This window comes from Physella acuta, unplaced genomic scaffold (genome assembly GCF_028476545.2).
Source record: "Physella acuta isolate Inbredline_101_S28 unplaced genomic scaffold, ASM2847654v3 ptg000927l, whole genome shotgun sequence".
NCBI classification, from domain to species: domain Eukaryota; kingdom Metazoa; phylum Mollusca; class Gastropoda; family Physidae; genus Physella; species Physella acuta.
Window position 1 is genome coordinate 148282 of NW_026732444.1, and position 24481 is coordinate 172762.

The following is a 24481-nucleotide window of genomic DNA, read 5'->3' on the forward strand; positions in this document are numbered from 1 at the left end:
CAAATATAAAAACTTGACATCTTTCTACCCAAATATAAAAACTTGACATCTTTCTACCCAAATATAAAAACTTGACATCTTTCCACCCAAATATAAAAACTTGACATCTTTCTACCCAAATATAAAAACTTGACATCTTTCCACCTAAATACTAGAAACTTGACATCTTCCCACCCTAATACTAAAATCTTGACATCTTCCCACCCAAATGTTAAAAACTTGTCATTCTCCCTACCAAATTACTAAAAACTTGACATTTTCCTAAACAAATGGTAAACATTTTCCAACTGAAATACTAAAACCGTGACCTTTTCCCCACCCAAATAATAAAACCTTGACATTTCCCCACCCAAATAATAAAAACGACATTTTTTCCCACCCAAAAACTACAATGTGGACATATTCTCCCAAAGTTTTAGTAAAAGCATGCTAGCTAACAAAAAGGTCAATGCCAACACAAAAACCCCAAGAAAAGGATTTAAAGCCAATACATTTGAAAAGCCCTCAGCCATGCCGCATCCTGCCAGCTGTTGGTACACAATGTTCCTATAACAACAAGGGAAGTCACTCACATTTTCTTATAAATAATTGCCACTCTGGTCCTGTCAAACATTTAGCTAATAGCTTAAAATGAATGATAAAAGATGACTATTGCAAGTCATTATTACTGTCACTTCCCTTACTCTTATTCAATGGAGTTTAACTGTGCCAGAACTAGAATATCAAAGCCTTAAACATGACATGTCCCTAGGCTGGCAGACTTAGCATGGCAAGTTCAATCCTTTATTTACCTGCCCCCCATGCACCTTCTGCTGTAAAATGGTTTGAGTCAGCTGAAACATAGGACCAATCAACACACATGAAACATAGGACCAATCAACACACATGAAACATAGGGCCAATCAACACACATGAAACATAGGACCAATCAACACACATGAAACATAGGACCAATCAACACACATGAAACATAGGACCAATCAACACACATGAAACATAGGACCAATCAACACACATGAAACATAGGGCCAATCAACACACATGAAACATAGGACCAATCAACACACATGAAACATAGGGCCAATCAACACACATGAAACATAGGACCAATACCAATCAACACACATGAAACATAGGGCCAATCAACACACATGAAACATAGGACCAATCAACACACATGAAACATAGGACCAATACCAATCAACACACATGAAACATAGGACCAATCAACACACATGAAACATGCAGTAGGACCAATCAACACACATGAAACATAGCACCAATCAACACACATGAAACATAGGACCAATCAACAGACATGAAACATAGGACCAATCAACACACATGAAACATAGGACCAATCAACACACATAAAACATGCAGTAGGACCAATCAACAGACATGAAACATAGGACCAATCAACACACATGAAACATAGGACCAATCAACACACATGAAACATAGGACTAATCAACACACATGAAACATAGGACCAATCAACACACATGAAACATAGGACCAATCAACACACATGAAACATAGGACCAATACCAATCAACACACATGAAACATAGGACCAATCAACACACATGAAACATGCAGTAGGACCAATCAACACACATGAAACATAGGACCAATCAACACACATGAAACATAGGACCAATCAACACACATGAAACATAGGACCAATACCAATCAACACACATGAAACATAGGACCAATCAACACACATGAAACATGCAGTAGGACCAATCAACACACATGAAACATAGGACCAATCAACACACATGAAACATAGGACCAATCAACAGACATGAAACATGCAGTAGGACCAATCAACAGACATGAAACATAGGACCAATCAACACACATGAAACATAGGACCAATCAACACACATGAAACATGCAGTAGGACCAATCAACAGACATGAAACATAGGACCAATCAACACACATGAAACATAGGACCAATCAACACACATGAAACATGCAGTAGGACCAATCAACAGACATGAAACATAGGACAAATCAACACACATGAAACATAGGACCAATCAACACACATGAAACATGCAGTAGGACCAATCAACAGACATGAAACATAGGACCAATCAACACACATGAAACATAGGACCAATCAACAGACATGAAACATGCAGTAGGACCAATCAACAGACATGAAACATAGGACCAATCAACACACATGAAACATAGGACCAATCAACACACATGAAACATAGGGCCAATCAACACACATGAAACATAGGACCAATCAACACACATGAAACATAGGACCAATCAACACACATGTAAGAAGGTAATCTCCTACTAGTTTTATGGGGGAGGAGGCAGATCAAGTAATATGCAAGAGGTGTATTTGGGGACGGGGGGCGGGGGAGGATTGATAAGTGGGGATAAATGGAGGGAAGGTAATTGTCAATGTTCTTTGTCCTAACTAAACTACTTTATCTTAGTGTAAGCTTGGTGCTGGAACGTTAATAAATGTGTTTACACATGGTGAAGCAGATGCAAGCTAGATGTCAACACATGCCAGCTAGATGTCAGCACACACCAGCTAGATGTCAGCACACGCCAGCTAGATGTCAACACATGCCAGCTAGATGTCAGCACATGCCAGCTAGATGTCAGCACATGCCAGCTAGATGTCAGCACAGGCCAGCTAGATGTCAGCACATGCCAGCTAGATGTCAACACATGCCAGCTAGATGTCAGCACATGCCAGCTAGATGTCAGCACAGGCCAGCTAGATGTCAACACATGCCAGCTAGATGTCAGCACATGCCAGCTAGATGTCAGCACATGCCAGCTAGATGTCAGCACATGCCAGCTAGATGTCAGCACATGCCAGCTAGATGTCAGCACACGCCAGCTAGATGTCAGCACATGCCAACTACGTGTCATCTAGGTGTTAGCACCAGGTACTCACCTTCAATAATGTCATTGGGTTGTAAGGATTGTTTGAAGCTTCCTCACTGGCAAGGTGGGCAAAATCTGAAAACATTCATCAAACTAGTTTAACCAATCACTCTAACAAAATCTGTAAACATTCATCAAACTAGTTTAACCAATCACTCTAACAAAATATGAAAACATTCATTAAACTAGTTCAACCAATTAATCTCACTGAAGTGGTCCACACTAATTAACACATCATCAGCTTAAGTTTAAAACTCTTTATTTTATAACGTTACTAGCCATCTTTTAGAAGGTTCATTAGATAAATCAGTAACCACTGAAATAAAGCTGCATTTGAACGGCATCATAAGGAAAAAGATTATACTTTGGATGGCATTTGAATGCTATCATTAAGGCAAAAGTTCATACTTTGAATGTCATGATAATACTTTATACAGATGATTCATTTAAGTTGTTTAATAGATTAGATGTTTGTCAATGTAGTTTAACAAGATAGATACTAGTTAATGTGGTTAGACAGAGACCATGTGGTTAGAGATCATGCGGTTAGACAGAGACCATGTGGTTAGACAGAGACCATGTGGTTAGACAGAGACCATGTGGTTAGACAGAGACCATGTGGTTAGACAGAGACCATGTGGTTAGAGACAAGTGAATGAGACACCTTACCCTCATCCCGCCACACTGAGGCCTCCCCACGCTCTGGACTCAGGCGGTCAAGTTCTCCCTTACTGTTGGCACTAGAGCTGGACTGACTGTCAGAGCCCACATGACCTTGCACAGATCTCTGGAGCGCTATCTTCAGAGGTGATAAATCAAAGGACTGGTACTCCCCGTTAGAGTGCGGGGCTGAAATAATTTCTATGTCCGAGGAGGTGGTAGTTTCAATCTCATCACTGGACTCATGGCCACTGTAGGCACTTCTCTCAGAGTCTACCTTGGAGCTTTCAGACTTCTCTCCACTGGAATGGTTCTCACTGCCTGAGTCTTCCGTCTTGCTCAGGTCATCCATGGCCTCTTCAATCATACACTTGACGTAGGAGGAACTCATTCTTTCATCAGAATCTTCTGCTGTGGCATCATCTGCAAACAGAGAGTACGGGGGGTCCGGCTCCACCACTGACCTGTCCACAACTGTGTCCGTGCTGCTGTCAAATCTGCTGGTATCAGAGCTTGAGCCCGTGCTGCTGGCCTGACCTTCAGGAAGGTCGAGGTCACTGCTGGTTCTTGAGTTGCCCATGTCTGTGCTAGTGTGTAGTGTGGAGCTGCTGTCTGAGCTCTGGTCACACAGAGAAGCAACGCTGACACAGTCTAGCAACAACTCAGACTTCCCACACATGACGGCTGGACTCTCATCACAGATGTCATCCCCACCACCCTGTACAGTAGTGCTGACCATTGTTCCATCAGCTGATCCTATAACATGCTCCTGTAAAGAATCACTTAAGGGTGCCACAGCCTCAGTTAAGTTTGTTAGAGGTATAGCACTACCTTCTCTTGTGGAATTTAAGGAAAAAAAATCTTTTTCTACTGGTAATAAATTACTAATGTTTTGTAATTCTGCTGGGCTGTTTTCTTCTGTTAGAGAAAATATATGTTTGGCTGATGCTGCATTCTGGGTTATATTGACCTCTCCTGAACTTGTAGCACAGTTCTCTAGGCTAAATCTGTCATATACAGTTGCAGTGTCAAGGTGATGTGTACCCAGCACATCATGATGTGTTGTCTCCTGTACATCAGGATGTGTTGTCTCTTGTACATCATGATGTGTTGTGTCCTGTACATCATGATGTGTTGTGTCCTGTACATCAGGATGTGTTGTCTCTTGTACATCATGATGTGTTGTCTCCTTTACATCATGTGTTGTCTCCTGTACATCAGGATGTATTGTCTCAGGCACATCATGATGTATTGTCTCAGGCACATCATGATGTATTGTCTCAGGCACATCATGATGTGTTGTCTCCTGTACATCATGATGTGTTGTCTCCTTTACATCATGATGTGTTGTCTCTTGTACATCAGGATGTGTTGTCTCCTTTACATCATGATGTGTTGTCTCCTGTACATCATGATGTGTTGTCTCAGGCACATCATGATGTGTTGTGTCCTGTACATCATAGTGTGGCTCATGCACATCATGATGGGCCTCCAGCATTTGTGGAACATCTAAAACGTTTTCAGGTAAACTTTCATCAAGGTCATTTTCCAACATACTCTCTTCAATGGGAAAATCTTTCCAGTCTGAGGTGTCAGCTCCATGATTGGACTGAGCTGTGTTGTGATCTAAGCCGACACCGTGCAACACATCTACTCTATCATCTGATAACTCCCCTTCTTTTCTCACTTCACTAACAGAATCCTCTGTAGCCTGTGTTCTCTTCTGCTGTGCCAGTGTTTCAGTCGTGATGTCAGCAGCACTGTTTGACCATGGCAGACTCCAGGAGGAATGGTGGTCAGGTGCTGAGTTGGCTTCTTTCTTTCCTCCAGTTCCCATCCAAGCTGACCAGAAATCTCCTTCCTGTCCCACAGACTTTTCTTCAATCACATTTTTACTGATGGACTCACCAGTCTCTACAGTGGAAAAAATGGTACAGCTATTGTAAAACATGTTAGGTACAAAACAATGGAGTTGGTAGAGTACACCAGCATGACAGTTATATTACTAAGCTACACCAGTGCTGACAAAACAGGTGACTACTTTGCTCACATGGACGGCGTGGCCTAGCAGTAGAGAGATAGACTGCTAACTCAAGCCTTGAGTTCAAATCCGGGTTCAAATCAGTGGAACATCACTGAGTCCACCCAGCTCTGATGGGTACCAAACTTACGTTAGTTAAAGAAAGGCAGCTGGGCATAGTGCTGACCACACTATACCTTCATATGAACTCTTCTTCATCTGCCCCATGTGTCGTGGGCACGAAGGGGATTAAGAAGAGAAGAAGACTTTGCTCACAAGTTAAAAAAAGACCAGTTATAACATATCAAGTATTATTAAATCACCCAAGCTAAACATATAGAGAAGCTTAAAAACAAAATTCTCATCAAATTTATTTGTTAAATTTCTAAAAATAAATGTACAAAAATAATACCTTCATTTTTTGGCATAACACTACACTTATTGAGGCTTAAGCTAATATGATTATGGTGTATTCAATCAATTACCTTTTTTCTTTTTCTCTTTATTAGAGGGGCCATCTTCAATGTCAAGTACCTTGTCAATCTTTTTTTGTGCATTTTTCAATGCCTGTGAGGCAAGACTGGTGATACCAGATGCATCCCACCAGCTCATAGTGAAATCTCACTCTAAAACCCAAGATTGCTTGCCAACAACCTGGAAAATATTCTTATTTAGTTTTATCTAATTTTTAAATTTATGGTTAGAAATTTTTAATTAGGGTTAGTATTATTAGACTATTAGGGTTGGGGTTAGCATTGACATTGCATTATCATTATGTGACATTAGCAAGCCATGTGTAGGCTATAGATTTAGATCTATTCTATATTTCAGTTAGATCTAAGTACCAGTAACCTAACACTCCTTTTTTAAAAAGAAGATTCTATTTAATAAAATCGATGCCAGCTGGACATCTATCAGCTAGAATAGATAGTAGATAGATTCTCAGGTAATCTATCATTTTAGGCTAGTAATGTGCAAAAAAGTTACCTTATTGTTAAGGCTTTAATAGAAGTACATTGTGATACATTTGTGTCAAATATTATAGATAACTGAATAATAAACCAAAATAAATGACTAAGTATATCAATGTAGACCAGAAATTTACTTTAAATTTAAACGACAGTGTTTGCGAGCAAGACTGCTATATATATAATTACAGCAGCCATCTGTAAAATAGAATGGCTTCCCCTGAATCTCCCACCATAAGTTTACCACAAAAAAAAACCTTAAACAAGATGGCTGCTAAAGTAAATGAGCTGGGCTGCATCAGATGAAAACATCGCTAGTCTTTAATTTTAATACTGAAAAGTTTTAGGCCGATTCTAGCCGGAATAAGATACGCATGCGCAATGGAGAGAAACTATGACTTGCATTCTTGGCCATGTTTTCGATGGTACTGTGCATGCGTGTGTTTACAACCACTGAACCCTAACCCTATCCCTAATCCTAGCCCTAACCCTAGCTCAGCTATTAAGGTCACTGCCCAAGCGCAGAACTATCTTTTGCCAACCAAGTGGAGACACTAGGGTGAAAAATCTTTTTCCGAGTAGTCACTTTGAAAGTTTTAATACAATTGTTTAAAAACAGGTACATAAATGAATCTTTGAAACAATTTTGTAAAATTTAAAACATGTGAAATAATTACTAAAATTTAAGGAGTCACCTTTTTTTCTGTCTCGGCAGATTTTACGTACGTATCCAAACCTTACTAACTAAAATGACAGATTACTGACGGAATTCTTGATCTAGATTCGGTAATCTATCGTTTTAGGTACGTAACATCGCCCACGGCTAGTAATGTACGAAAAAGTTACCTCATTTTCAAGGCTTTAATAGAAGTATATTGTGATATAATTTGTGTCAAATATTATAGATAAATGAATAATAAACCTAAATCAATGGCTAAATATATCAATTTAGGCAAGAAATTATCTTTAAACAGCAGTGTTTGTGAGCAGGATTTGCTATATAAAAAGCAGCCATCTGTAAGTTAGAGTGGCTTCCCCTGAATCTTGCGCTATAAGTTTACAATAGGGGTCATCCATTTATGCCGTCCACAAAAATTCACTTATTTCCCTTTTAAAAGTCCATACGCGTCCGCAAGAGTCAATTTTTTTTCGGGACACCCCCCCCCCCCCCCCCCCCCCCCCACCGTGTGGACGTCATAAATGGATGATCCCATATTAAAAAAATAAACAAGATGGCTGCTATAGTAAATGAGCATGGTTGCATCTGTTGGAAACATTGCTAGTCTTCATTAATTACTGAAAAGTTTTAATTCAATTGTTTAAAAACAGGTACATAAGAATAAAATGAAACAAGAAAACATTTTTGTATTTTTCAAAACATAGGCCTAATCATAAATTAGGGATTTTGGTAAAAAAACACTAATCATCATAAAAAAATAAAACTTACATATTCTTGTAGAGCTCAACTATATGAAAACAAAACAAAAAAGATTTTCTGTCTAGCTCAAATAGTTTTTTTTTAGCGAATTTTTTTGTGAGGGGTGGAATCCCCTTGCTTTTGCATTGGCCAATTGTGACAAGTGATGGTATACCTGAATAAATTGAGCATAGTTATTTTACTTGCAGTTGTATTTTGTTCATATTTGCAGAGTTTAACTAGAATGATATATAGAACTTGTAAATGCTATTGAAATGAATAAAAATAATACAGAACTTATATTTTTGTGTTGGCTTCCTCCCATAACCCCAAAAAACTGTGTGCTGCGCAAATATGAAAATGTTTCTAAAGCCATATTTTATATAAATACAGCAAATGAAAGAACTACAAAGTTAGAAATCTAAAGTAAATGACTTGAACACTGTTATGTGCATATAATTGCCTCATTATTTTGGGCAGGTGAAGTAGAGTCCATCTTTAAGCCATTTTGTTATAAAACTGCCGCGCAAATATGAAAATGTTTCTAAAGCAATATTTTATATAAATACAGTGAATGAAAGAACTCCATAGTCAGAAATCTAAAGTAAATGACTTGAACACTGTAATGTGTCTATAGTATAACTGCCTTGTTATTTTGGGCAGGTGAAGTAGAGTCTATATAAAAGCCATTTTGTAATAAAATTTGAAGTTATCAGACCAATGTTTTTATGTGTGAATTGTGTATGGATTCTGATTTTCAGCATATAACTATATCTAAGGGTAAGTAGAACTTGAATACTTAAAATTACAGTTAGCACAATGCCAGTGTATAGCAACAGACAGGTAACCTAGATCTAGGTCTGACTCTTGTCAGTCTAGTCTGACAAAATTGGATTTTAGGAAAAACATATTCTGCAAAACTAGAACTAGAGCTGAAAAAATTAAAGATGGGTATGTAAATATATTTTGAAATAAAAAAATTAGGAGATTTGCTTGCACATGCCATAAGAATGCTGTTATTAGTTGATCAAACTTAAAGGCCGGAAGATCGGGATAAAAAAATATAACAATGGTGGCAGCGTGACCTACATACAGTGACTTCGTTCGGAGCAGTATAACTAATGTCGGAGTCAAAATATCCAAAAACAAATTTCATTTCCACATACTTAAGATATGTCTGATCAGTAATCTACTCTCACCTAGAATAATCTTTTAAAAAATCGTGATTCCAACGTATTTGAAACTAGCCTTCATACAGGGGGAAGACCAAAGCAGAGACAGCGTGCGATCAGATCGCTAAGCCATCAAAACAATGGGAAAACCATTCTACTTTTCATTTAACATTAGGAAATGACCTTTTAAACTTAATTAATTACCATAAATTAAAAACTTATTAGTATGCAAAACCAAATCTCGTATCAGAAAGTAATGGGCGATTTCAGGTCATGTTTTTACCGCGATCTCGGCCGATACCGACAACCCTACATAAATCCTCCTCAATTTATTAAATTAAAATTTAAGGAGTCACCTGTTTTTCACATTACTAGTCGCGGGCGATTTTACGTACCTAAAACGATAGATTACCCTAGATTCTCTCTACACAGTAGAGTAGACACTATAGACAGACACAGTCTACACTCTTCTAGTCTACAGTGTACAGTACAGTCTTAGTCTACATCTGACATCTACAATCTACATTCAGTAACATTCACATTTGATTGTCTAGAGTCTAGAGAGTAACATCCTTGGTTCGTTTACTCTAAACAAAAATTATAGGCCTAAAGTAAAAGTATTTGATCTGCATATGGTACGTAACTTAATGGAAGAGGGGAAAATTAATCATACGTTATCTGTGGTGTGTGGAAAAATAAACATTACAATTTAGTTTGCTAGGTTCATTTGTTGTCATCAGAAGGCTGCCATTTTGAAACGTCATCACGTCTGTATTTCCGATTCAATGGATATTAATTCATTGAGTATTATCCCTCAAATAACAACAAATCCTACTTAAAATTGTACAATACTTGTAATTTATTCAATAAATACTTACAAAATCATACAAGCTGACGGTAATTTCATAAAAATCTTATGATCTATGAGATGCTTAGGTTTCGGCCATGAGCGTGGAGCTCCAGTGGCACAATCGGTTAGCGCGCCGTACTTATAGACAGTACCTTCCCCATGCTAGTCATGGGATAAGTTATGCGGAGGTTGTGAGTTCGATCCTCACCTGGAGCATCCCAATTTTTTTGAGTGCTTTTTTTATATTTTGTGGTAATGAAAACTGTTGTTTTTACAAAAATTATATCTAATAGTGTTTTTTTTTTAAATGTTATATGATATATATAAAAATATATGTAGTAGTTATTTGGGCGAATGATAGAGGATATACAACAGATCTTCTGAGGAACAAACAAAAAACTACTTCTCTACATTAAATGCAAATGTTACTTGTTTTCTTTATTCAGTAAAAATTCTTTATATTTGCTCTGATAAAAATCATTTTTTCACTGTCCTACTAACCCACCTAAGTAAGATATCATGTGTTAAAAAATTATACTGCAGTAATAATAACAAAAAACAAAATAATTCTGACAGGTTTCTAACACAAAACTTATATTGATACCTGCCACACTATTGATTCTGCCACAGTGCTAACAACAATAACAAATGAAATGAAACAAACTTTTGCTTTAAAATTTCTAAGAATACATGTCTATAAATAGAATCAAAATATAGTGACAGGATATGTATTTCCTCTATCATTGGCAGAAAAAAGCACAGTAGATTAAATACATATATACATACATATATATATATATATATATATATATATATATATATATATATATATATATATATATATATATATATATATGTGTATGAAATCTACTGACATCAAAGCATGTCATCATGAAAAAGAAAAGACAAACGTTTATAAAAATTATTTTATTTTCAATTACTCACTACAAAGTTAATCTTATTAATATTATCATCACATGTTTTTTTTTTCTTTCTAAAAATATGTATGCCTATAAATAGAAGCAAAATATAGTGATAGGATGTGAGAGTATATATCAGTTACATATATATAAATGTATGTATGTATGATTGTTTGTCTTAATTGAAATAAATGTATGAGATCAGCAGATCAACTATTATTGTAGCATTTGAAAAGTAGACCAATTAGTAATGGATAAATCTACTAATAAAAGAGAATGCAAATAAATTTTAGTAAAAAAAAGTTATAAATTGTAACATAGTTAAATATGAAGTCCTACTATAAAAATCATAAAAAGGATTGATTTCACTTAACTTTCCCGAGGACCTCTTCAAAGTAAACCACAGCATCAACAATAAACATAAGACTCGTTGTTTGAAATTTCACAGCATTATAATTTCATGGAAACAATGTGAAATCACAAAATGAATCATTCAATAAAAACACTGATTTATCTACATCTGATTTCTATGATGTTATGGGCATGCATATAAAATAAAGTTTTGATCAAAGTTAATACTGACCTAAACATGGACAACTTATTTTCCAAGAACTTTCAAAGAAGGCATTTCAACCAGTTTGTGGAATTTATTTACCAGAGGTTTACTCATCTTTATCAAACTTAGCTACCACTTATCACATTTTGCTTTTTTTGTTCTAAAGAGGACATTAGTTTTTGAAAAAAAGTAAATTTAACTTAAGAAACTACTTTAAAAGAAGAATCAAACACCATTCTTTATTGTTTTCCCTGCTATTGGATGAGGTCAATTAGTGAAGAGAAACTTTTGATATTCTGGCAGCTTGTCATGTTTGCAGGAAGAAAAAATTCTTACATTATTTTTTTAAATAAAGTGATGATTTGTTCTACTGAAAAAAATCATTATTTATATCTTTATAATTATAATCCTCTAGGTAAAAAAGAATTAAGCACATTAGTAAATGAGTCGGACATGAAAAATTCCTTTATTTATGTCTAGGTACATATTTACAGCATTCAACATAAAACTTAACCAGTAGCTTGAAAAATAATTTCTCAGGTGTCTTTTTAAAATACGTGAGGTGTCTGTTTAAAATACGTGAGGCGTCTGTTGAAATTACGTGAGGCGTCTGTTGAAATTACGTGAGGTGTCTGTTTAAAATACATGAGGCGTCTGTTGAAATTACGTGAGGTGTCTGTTTAAAATACGTGAGGTGTCTGTTGAATATACGTGAGGTGTATGTTTAAAATACATGTTAGAAAAAAGTATTGTTCTACAGCCTAAGTAAAACATTTTATATGAAATATGTTAGTCACACCTACTTTCTGGACATCTGAAAAGGCACAGAGTAAATAGTATATAAAAATGTTTCACATAAAAAAATATACAGTCAATAGAGTTGAGGGGTTTATTTTTGTACACCCAACTGGAAAGATTAATGTAGAACATCATGTGTTCATCCTATTTAGATGATAAAGGGAGGATGACATCTTTTTCTGGTGGGAATATGATCAAATCTGTACTTCAACACTTGAGCAGGGCAAGTACAGTGTTGCCACATAGGCTGATCTAGGCCAAAGGAATATTTTAAGTTACTCACATAGGCTGATCTAGGCCAAAGGAATATTGTAAGTTACTCTAAACAGAAAGGAATGCTTTCCAACAGGCCCACCTAGGCTAGTGGGCAAGCACAGACCCCCCCCCCTTCCATTTCCATTACTAAAAAAAGCACACACAAAGTGGCAAGAGTCATTTTCAAACCATGATTGGACCTGTTTCACTCACATGTGACATTATGCTTTGCATATTATGGAAACAAAGTTCTCTAATGGTTGTCTGTTTTAATTTTTACATTCTCTTACTTAGGTCAAATCGACATCAGTCTGTGGTCAGGTTTGTGGTCAAATTTTTAGACTCAATTGTGACCCAATACAGCAATCATTCTCAAACTTTCCGTATCAATACATTTTGATTATGATGATATTAAATTGGTAAAAAAAAAATTAATTTCTCAAAAAAAAAAAAAAAAAACGAGAGGGGAGATAACTTAGCAGCAGCAATGACTATATGGTCAAGTGAGCTGAATGTTTACATAACTCAGGCTACAAAGGAGCAGAAATAATAGATTATATCATGTGATTTCTGTAAGGGACATGAATGGTTCATTAGGTAAACAAACATGTTTAGTCATGAGAGATGTCCGCTCAAGAAGAACTACCTTAGATAATATCAGGTCGCATGGATTTCTTTGTGAAGCTATGTAATTTTCTGTTTCCACAGACAGATCACCTAGTTCAACACAAAACAGCGACAGTTTTCTTCAAGACCTTCAGTGCACATCAAGCCAATTTGGTGGAAGGAGAGATAGTAACATAAACATACACAAATTTGTGCACAGCAAATAACAAAAATAGAGTCATACTAAGAGTAAAAGTTTGTGTAGAAAAATGACAATACACTATTGTGTAAAGGTATTTTATGCCAGAACAATTTTTGGGTGAGGGTCACTAAGTTAGTATCAATATGATCGCATTTTTATAAATACAAGAAATCGGGACAACCTTTGAGTAACATAGAAAAAAACAAGACATATTTGTAAGAGTAACAAAAACTTTACAAATTTGTATGAGTAGCATAGAAAAATACAAGTAATATTTGTAAAGTAGCATAGAAAAATACAAGTAATATTTGTAAGAGTAACATAGAAGAATACAGATATTTGCATGAAAAGAATTGAACAAATTTCATTAAAAAAATCTGATACAAGCATAAAAGTCTTATTTACAATAAACTGTCAGCAGTGTAGTGAATCATTAATATTACATTCAATACAAAACTAAACTGGTCGGTATAACAATGAAAGACGTATGGGCTTGGCAGGTCATGTATGAGATGACTGGCCATGTACGAATGTTAGACATAGCAAGTGTACTCACTTGTCAAGATGGTTACAGGAAAATATAGGCACATCTGTCAACAATATGCTTGGAGTAAACCAAAGACCACTTCACTATTATGATCACAAATACGTCTCTAGCTTTAGCAATCAATTCAACATTACAAGAAAAAATGTCTCTAACTTTAGCAATCAACTCAACATTACAAGAAAAAATGTCTCAACTTTAGCAATCAACTCAACATTACAAGAAAAAAAGGAATGGTAAATAAACATGTGTAAATGGGGGGTAAAAATTTGGTCCTCAATGAAAAAGTGTATTGGTCCATCAGTGCAAAAAAGTCAGTCATTCTGAATGTAGAAGTCAATTGTAGGCAATGTAGAATAAAGATCAAATAGAGAAAAACAAATGCAATTGTATACAAAGTTTGATCCTATGGAAATATATCATGACTTGTTCTAGTGATAGGGGAATCTGGGTTGGGGAGTTCTAGACATGTTCACCAGTTGAACAGCTACTTGACAGGAATGAAAGCTTCAACAATGTCTGGAATAGTAGACAACAAGTGTTTCACTGCTTAACAAAGGTTTCTATACATACAATAGTTGTGTGTCTGGAATAGTAGACAACAAGTGTTTCACTGCTTAACAAAGGTTTCTATACATACAATAGTTGTGTGTCTGGAATAGTAGACAACAAGTGTTTCACTGCTTAACAAAGGTTTCTATACATACAATAGTTGTGTGTCTGGAATAGTAGACAACAAGTGTTTCACTGCTTAACAAAGGTTTCTATACGTACAATAGTTGTGTGTCTGGAATAGTAGACAACAAGTGTTTCACTGCTTAACAAAGGTTTCTATACGTACAATAGTTGTGTGTCTGGAATAGTAAACAACAAGTGTTTCTCTGATTAACAAAGGTTTCTATACATACAATAGTTGTGTGTCTGGAATAGTAGACAAGTGTTTCACCGCTTAACAAAGGTTTCTATACATACAATAGTTGTGTGTCTGGAATAGTAGACAACAAGTGTTTTTCTGCTTAACAAAGGTTTCTATACATACAATAGTTGTGTGTCTGGAGTAGTAGACAACAAGTGTTTCTCTGCTTAACAAAGATTTCTATACATACAATAGTTGTGTACATTCTACAGATGTTATCAAAACACTGTCATTCACACGCTGCTGGATGAAGCATCTTTCAAATCAGAGGAGAGGGTTGATATTTGACTGTGTGTTGTGGAATGATTGTTTTATAGCAGCCTTTTTACTGGATAAGATCTACCACAAAACCTCCAGGTTGGACCCAATAAACAGCCAAGATCTACCACAAAACCTCCAGGTTGGACCCAATAAACAGCCAAGATCTACCACAAAACCTCCAGGTTGGACCCAGTGAACAGCCAAAATCTACCACAAAACCTCCAGGTTGGATCCAATGAACAGCCAAGATCTACCACAAAACCTCTAGGTTGGATCCAATGAACAGCCAAGATCTACCACAAAACCTCCAGGTTGGATCCAATAAACAGCCAAGATCTACCACAAAACCTCCAGGTTGGACCCAGTGAACCTAACTTTAAGTACATTGTCTATTCAAACAAATGTTTCTAGGTGGACATAATTGAGAGTGACTGGAGTAATATCTGTATCTTGTCCAAGTGTCCAGTGACAGCTTCTGTGCGGTAAGGCCAATCAAGACTAGGCTACCCACTCTAGTCCAGTAGAGAAGGGCTACTCACTCTAGTCCAGTAGAGAAGGGCTACTCACTCTAGTCCAGTAGAGAAGGGCTACTCACTCATGTCCAGTAGAGAAGGGCTACTCACTCTAGTCCAGTAGAGAAGGGCTACTCTCTCTAGTCCAGTAGAGAAGGGCTACTCTCTCTAGTCCAGTAGAGAAGGGCTACTCTCTCTAGTCCAGTAGAGAAGGGCAACTCACTCTAGTCCAGTAGAGAAGGGCTACTCACTCTAGTCCAGTAGAGAAGGGCTACTCTCTCTAGTCCAGTAGAGAAGGGCTACTCTCTCTAGTCCAGTAGAGAAGGGCTACTCTCTCTAGTCCAGTAGAGAAGGGCTACTCTCTCTAGTCCAGTAGAGAAGGGCTACTCACTCTAGTCCAGTAGAGAAGGGCTACCCACTCTAGTCCAGTAGAGAAGGGCTACTCACTCTAGTCCAGTAGAGAAGGGCTTTGGGCTAGTCTCTCTAGTCCAGTAGAGAAGGGCTTTGGGCTACTCTCTCTAGTCCAGTAGAGAAGGGCTACTCACTCTAGTCTTGCCAATGATGGCAGACTGTCAAGGAAGTCCACGACACTCACGAAAAGTTGGAAACAAAAAACAGTGCAAAGATTTTAATCTGTGGACAGCAAATGTGTACATCAAATATAAGACTAGAAAGAGAATTAGAGAGAACAATCAAGTATAACTCACAGCCACCAACAATCTAACACCATTACACCAAGCTAGATCACAGCCACCCAAAATGTAACACCATTACACCAAGCTAGATCACAGCCACCCACAATGTAACACCAAGCTAGATCACAGCCACCCACAATGTAACACCATTACACCAAGCTAGATCACACCCACCAACAATCTAACACCATTACACCAAGCTAGATCACACCCACCCACAATGTAACACCATTACACCAAGCTAGATCACAGCCACCCACAATGTAACACCATTACACCAAGCTAGATCACACCCACCCACAATGTAACACCATTACACCAAGCTAGATCACACCCACCCACAATGTAACACCATTACACCAAGCTAGATCACAGCCACCCACAATGTAACACCAAGCTATATCACAGCCACCCACAATGTAACACCCACAATATGGCATCATGCTAGATCTAATTACCTTGTAGGATCATCCACTTCACTAAAGCCTTGAATGTTGATCACATTCTGCTTGCCAGAGTATTCAGAGAAGCTGAGTGTGATCTGTTAGGACAAACATCACATTTTTTAAACCAGTTATTTGACCACAAACAACACATTTTTTAAACCAGTTATTTGACCACAAAAATCACATTTTTTAAACCAGTTATTTGACCACAAAAATCACATTTTTTAAACCAGTTATTTGACCACAAAAATCACATTTTTTAAACCAGTTATTTGACCACAAACATCACATTTTTTAAACCAGTTATTTGACCAAAAACAACCTGGAGTTACCGTTCATACCTAGAGTTTTTGTTTTCAGTTTGTTTTGGCAAGGTTTTATTTAGTTCGCAATGTCTGTTTGTTTGTGCCGAATCTTGCAACTCAATTTTGTTTAAATTTTCCAGATACATTCCACTTTGATGACAAATATTTCCACTTTTTAATTTAATTAGATGTTCATTAGGGGTCGGCGTGGTCGAGTCGGTAAAGCTCATGGTTGCTAAACCGAAAAGTCTCGAGATCGAACCCTCGGGCAGATGAGGCTCGTTAGCTGGGGACAGCCGCTCTTCTAGGAGAGACAACTCCGAAATTAAACAACTGCTGCCTTGTAGTTTGTTCTTGGTTGGACAAAGGCTATGGAAGCAAATCCAAAAAGAAAAGCAGGCTGAAATCGGAGTCAATGGCCTCAATGGCGCATAACCAGTTGACACGTAACGCTTAATTGTGTTGGAAGCGTGGTCGAGTCGGCAAAAAGCTCATGGTTGATAAATTCGAACAAAGTCTCGAGTTCAAACCCACTGGCAGATAAATCTCGATCCCCTTCAACACTAATAATTAAGAACAAAGAAGAAGAAGAAGATGTTCATTTTGTTATTAAAATTTAATAAAACATTTCAAAATTAAGGGTAGATAACAAAATTTAATCACTCAATAATTACTATATTCAATAACAGAAGGGAAGATAACTAGCTCTACGCAATCACCCTAACAGTCTCGTGGTTCACAACAATGTTTACAATCGTAGAAATGGTCAATCTAGTGAAGGCTATTAGGTGTAGATAATAAAGTTTTTAGACAATTTGAACTAAAGGGAGGTAGTTAGTTTAACAACTATCCTTCACTATATCTGCTTACAGATGTCTGTAGATTGTGGTCACGGACGGCTGCTTTTTTCAGGGCAGATAATCATCTTTAAGATATCGCAAGCTACTGATGATGTTTTGAAGCACATATTTTTAGTCATGTCGACTTCAGAAATTGACTAGACTTAGTCCTCTTTGCTCCTTGTGGAACATAGGGCCTCCACCATTTCATCCGATCCCCGGCTATTAATTTTGCTGTCTCCCAAGACATCCAGGTTGGCTTCAGTTCTTCAAGATGACTCCACCTCCAGGTCTGTCTTGGGCGCCCCCTCTTCCGCTTTCCCTGAGGGTTCAACTCAAGCGCTTGGCGTGTCACATTAGGGTGAGCCTTTTGCAGCATGTGTCCCACCAAGCGCCACTTCCTCTGTCTTATTTGCACACCTATAGGCTCCTGCCTAGCTTTCCTCCATAATTCTATGTTCAGCACTTTGTCCTGCCATCTCAATTTCAAAATGTGTCTAAGCATCTATTCATGAGGTCTGTATCTTCACTGTGCTTGCTTTGGAGACTCTCCATGTCTCTGCTCCATATAGCAAAACTGCCTTGATATTTGAGTTAAGCATCCTTATTTTTGTTATGGGTCGCACTGTGAAAGCGCCACAGGCTCTATTAATTCTAGCACCTCCTCTGTACCTCCCGGTTTGCTGAACTTGCTGCCAAGGTAGATAAACTCTTGCACATCATTTACATGTCTTCGGTCTATTGTCACTGGGGCCTCCTGGTTATTGTTAATTCTCATCACTTCTGTCTTTTCTTTGTTGATCTTGAGTCCTACGTGCTGAGAGATGGCTCCTAATGCATCAACTTTTTCTTGCATGTCGTATAGCCTGTACGAGAGTAAGGCAAGATCATCTGCAAACTCTAGATCCTCTTATTTCCATGTGAGTGTCCACAGTATACCTTTTCCAGAACAGGCGTAAGATGCACGCATGACTTCAGAAATTAGAAATCGCAAAAAATAGAAAATAAAACAAATATAAAAAACCTTTATAGCTACAAGCTTTTAAATGCAATGAAAATAAAAAATAAAACTAATTTACTTTCTGTACTAAAACCTTTGGTTGCTAAAATATTTTAAAAGATCTAATGACCAAAAGCTTTTATAAAAGAAAGCAAATTAGTTTGTTTTTTCTTATTTTCAGTGCATTTAAAAGCTTGTCACTAAAATTTACTATAAAGGGTTTTTTTTACATTTGTTTTATTAAATCTAGAGTTGTCTGCCCATAACTAGTTATCGCAAGAAAAAAATCAGAAGACAGTAACCATGAAGCTGACCTGTTTTTTTAACTGACTGGGCTTGATGGGCCACAGGGCCTCCAGATGTGAGTGGAACTCCTCCACCACCGTCAGCTTGTGTTTCAGCAGGTACTCTGTGAATGTGCAGGTGATTTAGTGGGCAGCAAGACAAGCATCTACTCTCATACATGACCCCAGTACTACTTGTAATACAGCCAACATGACCCCAGTACTACTTGTAATACAGCCATGACCCCAGTACTACTTGTAATACAGCCAACATGACCCCAGTACTACTTGTAATACAGCCAACATGACCCCAGTACTACTTGTAATACAGCCAACATGACCCCAGTACTACTTGTAATACAGCCATGACCCCAGTACTACTTGTAATACAGCCAACATGACCCCAGTACTACTTGTAATACAGCCAACATGACCCCAGTACTACTTGTAATACAGCCATGACCCCAGTACTACTTGTAATACAGCCATGGCCCCAGTACTACTTGTAATACAGCCATGGCCCCAGTACTACTTGTAATACAGCCAACATGACCCCAGTACTACTTGTAATACAGCCAACATGACCCCAGTACTACTTGTAATACAGCCAACATGACCCCAGTACTACTTGTAATACAGCCATGACCCCAGTACTACTTGTAATACAGCCATGACCCCAGTACTACTTGTAATACAGCCAACATGACCCCAGTACTACTTGTAATACAGCCAACATGACCCCAGTACTACTTGTAATACAGCCAACATGACCCCAGTACTACTTGTAATACAGCCATGACCCCAGTACTACTTGTAATACAGCCATGGCCCCAGTACTACTTGTAATACAGCCAACATGACCACAGTACTACTTGTAATACAGCCATGACCCCAGTACTACTTGTAATACAGCCATGACTGCAGTACTACTTGTAATACAGCCAACATGACCCCAGTACTACTTGTAATACAGCCATGACCCCAGTACTACTTGTAATAATACAGCCAACATGACCCCAGTACTACTTGTAATACAGCCAACATGACCCCAGTACTACTTGTAATACAGCCAACATGACCCCAGTACTACTTGTAATACAGCCAACATGACCCCAGTACTACTTGTAATACAGCCATGACCCCAGTACTACATGTAATACAGCCATGGCCCCAGTACTACTTGTAATACAGCCATGACCCCAGTACTACTTGTAATACAGCCAACATGACCCCAGTACTACTTGTAATACAGCCAACATGACCCCTATGACTTACCTATGATGTAGTGCACACAATGAAAGTACTACATGACTCTAACACAACTTACCTATGATGTAGCCTACAGTGCAGTCATCAGGGAGCCTGACTTTCTCAGCCGTAGTTACAAATCTGCCACCACTGAAATAGTAGACTTAAGTTAGTTGGGCTCTAACAATCAACTCTTATAAACAGGTAGTCAACATAAAATATAGACATTGGACAGCAGTGTGGCACACATACCCAGCATACGGGGCCATCTTGAGAGCCAACGAACGACTGATACAGAACCCAGCCCCGCCTGTTGCAAACCAAAACGTTAATTTCATCTGGAGATGTACACAAAAAAAGTTCCATCAACAACAGACAAGTGCAAAAGTGATGTCAAAAGTGAGGTTAAGATAAGTGGTGTCAAAAGTGAGGTTAAGATAAGTGGTGTCAAAAGTGAGGTTAAGATAAGTGGTGTAAAAAGTGAGGTTAAGATAAGTGGTGTAAAAAAATGATAAGATAAGTGGTGTAAAAAAAAAGGATAAGATAAGTGGTGTAAAAAGTGAGGTTAAGATAAGTGGTGTCAAAAGTGAGGTTAAGATAAGTGGTGTCAAAAGAGAGGTTAAGATAAGTGGTGTCAAAAGTGAGGTTAAGATAAGTGGTGTCAAAAGTGAGGTTAAGATAAGTGGTGTCAAAAGAGAGGTTAAGATAAGTGGTGTCAAAAGAGAGGTTAAGATAAGTGGTGTCAAAAGTGAGGTTAAGATAAGTGGTGTAAAAAGTGAGGTTAAGATAAGTGGTGTAAAAAAAGGATAAGATAAGTGGTGTAAAAAAAAAGGATAAGATAAGTGGTGTAAAAAAAAAAGGATAAGATAAGTGGTGTAAAAAGTGAGGTTAAGATAAGTGGTGTAAAAAAAGGATAAGATAAGTGGTGTAAAAAGTGAAGTAAAGATAAGTGGCGTAAAAGTGAGGTTAATATAAAAATAAAACAATATATTAAATGTAACAGAAGGGATATGTAGCTAAAAAATGAAGAAGATATAAAGGAACAGACCCCAGGGTTATCTCTGTCAACCACCTCTAAAGGATGCTTCAAGCTTGGCTTCCCCAGGTACCAGTCTTCTTTATAGTTGTACTTTTTCAACATCTCAACCAGTCTTGGGACATTCAAGTACACATCATCATCCATGTGGCAGAACCATCTACAGACAGCATGTACTTACATTATTGTCAGAGAGGGTGGGGAATTTGATATCTCAATACAGTTTATAACAAAACTCAATGGAAAGGTGAAAGAAAAAGGCAATACCGTTTTCTTGAAGCCAAATAATAATCAAACTCTACAGCCATTTTACAACTGAGTGCTCGTCTACAAATAAAATTGAAACAAAACAACTGATTCATAATAATAATAAATAAAAACAACTTATCTATAATGCAAATAAATAAAAATAAAATAAAAATTATTCTTAATACCAACAAACTGAAACAAATTAAATGATTCATAAAAATTAATTGAAAAAAAAAAAGTTTTGTAATGCAAATTATTGAAATAAAACAATTTTTAAAAATAAATTAAAGCAAAATAATGGATTTGTAACATTTTATCAAATGATTAAGTGCCTTAAATAATACAGTTGAAATATGTTTTTAACTCACGCATTTTTATTAATTTTCGGCTGACAATAATATTTTATAGGTCGTTTGCTAATTTATTTCTTTATATTTTGAATTAAAAAGATCTGTCTGTGTCAATATTAAAAATTTATATTATGGTTGAAACCTAATAGAAATCACAAATTATTAAAGCTTCAGCAAAACATAGAACTGCATCATAAAGCAGTTAACTTTTTAATCAACTACTCTAGTAGTGTCTGTTTCATCGGACACTCCATGCTTTGGAGACAATTATTTCCAGTAATGTTGAAAAATAAGCATTACTTTTTCTTGCTGCATAATTAAATCTCTATATTTAAATGTCTTTTGTTCCATTACTTTTACTATGTTTAAATAAAATTAAACTTAAACATTCTTCAGTACAACAAACATATTTTTTTTCAACATAAGACAGTTTCTTTAATTAAGTTCTATACATATTGATCAAGATACTGATCTCATAGCCTCAGAATAAAATAGTCACAGACAAACAGAGGGAGAGAAGTGTACACATTGGCTTTATGGATGGCTACACAGAAATAAATCCAAAATATGACAAGGAAATTATTCAGCCATGTTTTCACAGTGTCTCCATATCCAGATGTAATCAACTCAATTTTCAACAAATTCCATTGTGTAATACATACCGACTATGGTCTGTGGAACAGTTGGTGTTAATTAAATGCTCTCCTGAATAAAAAAACAAATTAAAAAATTAGAGAAGGCCATCCAATTTTAATATTATATATGAAAAAGAAACTTAATAAACCATGTAGATCTGACTCATACAATAAATAAGCAAATAAAATCCCATCAATATCCAATAGAATTCTAGAAGTAAATAAACACAGAATTAAATTATAAAAATCACCTAAAGTACTTTCCATTTCTTTGTCATTTGCATCAGTAAAAAAGTATATCTGCAAAAAAACCCAAAAAAAAAACAGTATTTTTAGTACATAAAGAATTATCATAAAATAGATTAATATTCAGATTCATCACTAAATTTATGCTTCAGAAATAAATTTAAAAATCTATTAAATCTACATTACATACTTACCTAACTATCTCTCTCTATATATATACATCTATAGGCTATATATTTATATGCCAATCGTCTATTCCTGGCTTCTTTTTGAAAATAAAATAATAGACTAAAATCGAGGCCAGCAGCGTTTTATCGTTTATCTTTTCCAGATAAGCCCCACCAAAATGTTAATCCCTGCCACCCAAAAAAATAAAAAAAATTATATGAAACTTGTACTTTTAGTTTTTATTGAAGGGGGTGAAATAGGGACGGCATTTATAATCTGCACAAAAAGGTCTGTCTTTCAGTACCTTTAACCCTAACAATCAAGGTTGCGCTTCTGCATTAAGCTGAAGCTGGCAAAAAGTGCGTATCGCTTTTGTGCTTTTTGCATTAGTGGCATTACTTATCTATCTGGAAATGGAAAAGGCCCCATTAAAATGATGGTAAAACAATATTTAGACTTCCTTATCTTCCCAGGTCTAACACTTTGACAGAGAAAACCCCTAATCACTAATTCAATGAAATAGGCCCCTAAGTAGAATGAATTAGGAGGCCTAGTGAATCTTAACTAGATCTAGCCTATATTAGGCCTATCTACTATCTATACTAAGTATACTTACTAGATCTAGTATAGTATATTTTACTTCTATTATTGGGCGCCTATACAAATGTAATGTTAGAATTCAGTTAGTTACACATTGACTGACTAACCTGTTCCCTTGCTAAAAGATACCAAGTTTTTAAAAGAAGGTCGAGTCTTGATTGGTGATATTTGGCTGTGGTCTTGACACTTATAAATATGTCGTTCAACTCAGTTTGAGTATTGAAAGATTTGATATCCCTGGATTGCTTAGAGATGGTCTCAGTCTGAACATGTGTACTGATATTTGTGTCAGCCGCATCTTTTCCCACGCCTATCCGAAACCTGTTACTGTCACTCAGCAACAAGTTGTTATCAGATTCTTGGGATTTACTCCTTAAAACAACACGTGTTTCATCGTAAGATAATGTCTGCTTTTGTCGAAATCTAAAGGCTTTATTGCTTAATAATACGGCACTGTCTTCTTTCTGAAGTGGTAAAACATCTGGGTCTAATTTCCTATGGATACCTTCACTTTTTGTCACTGCTGGTAGCGGGGCAGCTCCGCCATTGTCCTCACTGCGTCCTCTTCTTAAGTTTTGCAAAACTTTCCCACGGTCTTCAAAGTTGTCGAATCTCCAAATATTAACATTATAACTTATCCAAATGTTCAGAACCATAAAGAAAATGAGAAAGGTGGCATATTTTACCACCTTTCTTAGTGATAAGCGCATCTGGAAGCGGACACATACCTCCAGACTACCAACTTCAGAAAGAAAACATTGAGTGGTTCCCAATTTCTAACTGGGTC

The 24481-nt window shown here is 36.7% G+C and overlaps 3 protein-coding genes and 1 non-coding gene across 7 annotated transcripts in view; 1 reads left to right on the forward strand and 3 right to left on the reverse strand.

Moving 5' to 3' along the window:
- LOC131953509 (BTB/POZ domain-containing protein KCTD5) overlaps window positions 1-9590 on the reverse strand; it is a 59304-nt gene extending 49714 nt beyond the window's left edge. The window contains exon 1 of the mRNA XM_059316707.1: window positions 9569-9590. The gene's annotated coding sequence lies outside the window, so the exon portion shown is untranslated. The remainder of the gene's footprint in view (window positions 1-9568) is intronic.
- Window positions 1-10154, reverse strand: part of LOC131953507 (TATA element modulatory factor) — a 43514-nt gene extending 33360 nt beyond the window's left edge. Inside the window, exons 1-5 of one of the 4 annotated variants that reach the window (XM_059316700.1) lie at window positions 10052-10154; window positions 6102-6270; window positions 3606-5510; window positions 2947-3011; window positions 792-833 (exon numbers count right to left, since the gene is read on the reverse strand). In XM_059316700.1, the coding sequence (XP_059172683.1) occupies window positions 792-833; window positions 2947-3011; window positions 3606-5510; window positions 6102-6228 (2139 nt within the window). In that variant the 5' untranslated portion in view covers window positions 6229-6270; window positions 10052-10154. Of the gene's footprint in view, window positions 1-791; window positions 834-2946; window positions 3012-3605; window positions 5511-6101; window positions 6271-9846; window positions 9979-10051 lie in introns of those variants that run through there. The other 3 variants (XM_059316697.1, XM_059316698.1, XM_059316701.1) reach the window with 3 other exon arrangements.
- On the forward strand, window positions 10130-10239 carry Trnai-uau (transfer RNA isoleucine (anticodon UAU)). Its single transcript has 2 exons — window positions 10130-10167; window positions 10204-10239. It is a non-coding gene; the product is annotated as a tRNA-Ile (tRNA).
- A 702-nt stretch (window positions 10240-10941) lies between these two features.
- Window positions 10942-24461, reverse strand: LOC131953502 (beta-1,3-N-acetylglucosaminyltransferase manic fringe). The gene is made up of 10 exons (XM_059316691.1): window positions 23802-24461; window positions 22932-22980; window positions 22708-22750; window positions 21714-21773; window positions 21459-21606; window positions 20663-20748; window positions 20490-20560; window positions 19193-19287; window positions 16747-16829; window positions 10942-16226 (listed from the first exon to the last, which is right to left on the reverse strand). The coding sequence occupies exons 1-10, from the start codon at window positions 24402-24404 to the stop codon at window positions 16166-16168; spliced, it is 1299 nt and encodes a 432-aa protein (XP_059172674.1). The 5' UTR covers window positions 24405-24461; the 3' UTR covers window positions 10942-16165.
- Between the last annotated feature and the right edge of the window lie 20 nt (window positions 24462-24481).

What these genes read in the sequence shown, in the direction of transcription:
- LOC131953502 (XM_059316691.1), bottom strand. Translation starts at nt 24,404, where the DNA reads ATGCGCTTATCACTAAGAAAGGTGGTAAAATATGCCACCTTTCTCATT. An exon ending in AGAAATGGAAAGTACTTTAG is followed by an intron (nt 22,751 to 22,931) that starts GTGATTTTTATA and finishes TTTTTTATTCAG; the next exon opens with GAGAGCATTTAATTAACACC. An exon ending in CCAGTCAGTTAAAAAAACAG is followed by an intron (nt 16,830 to 19,192) that starts GTCAGCTTCATG and finishes TTGTCCTAACAG; the next exon opens with ATCACACTCAGCTTCTCTGA.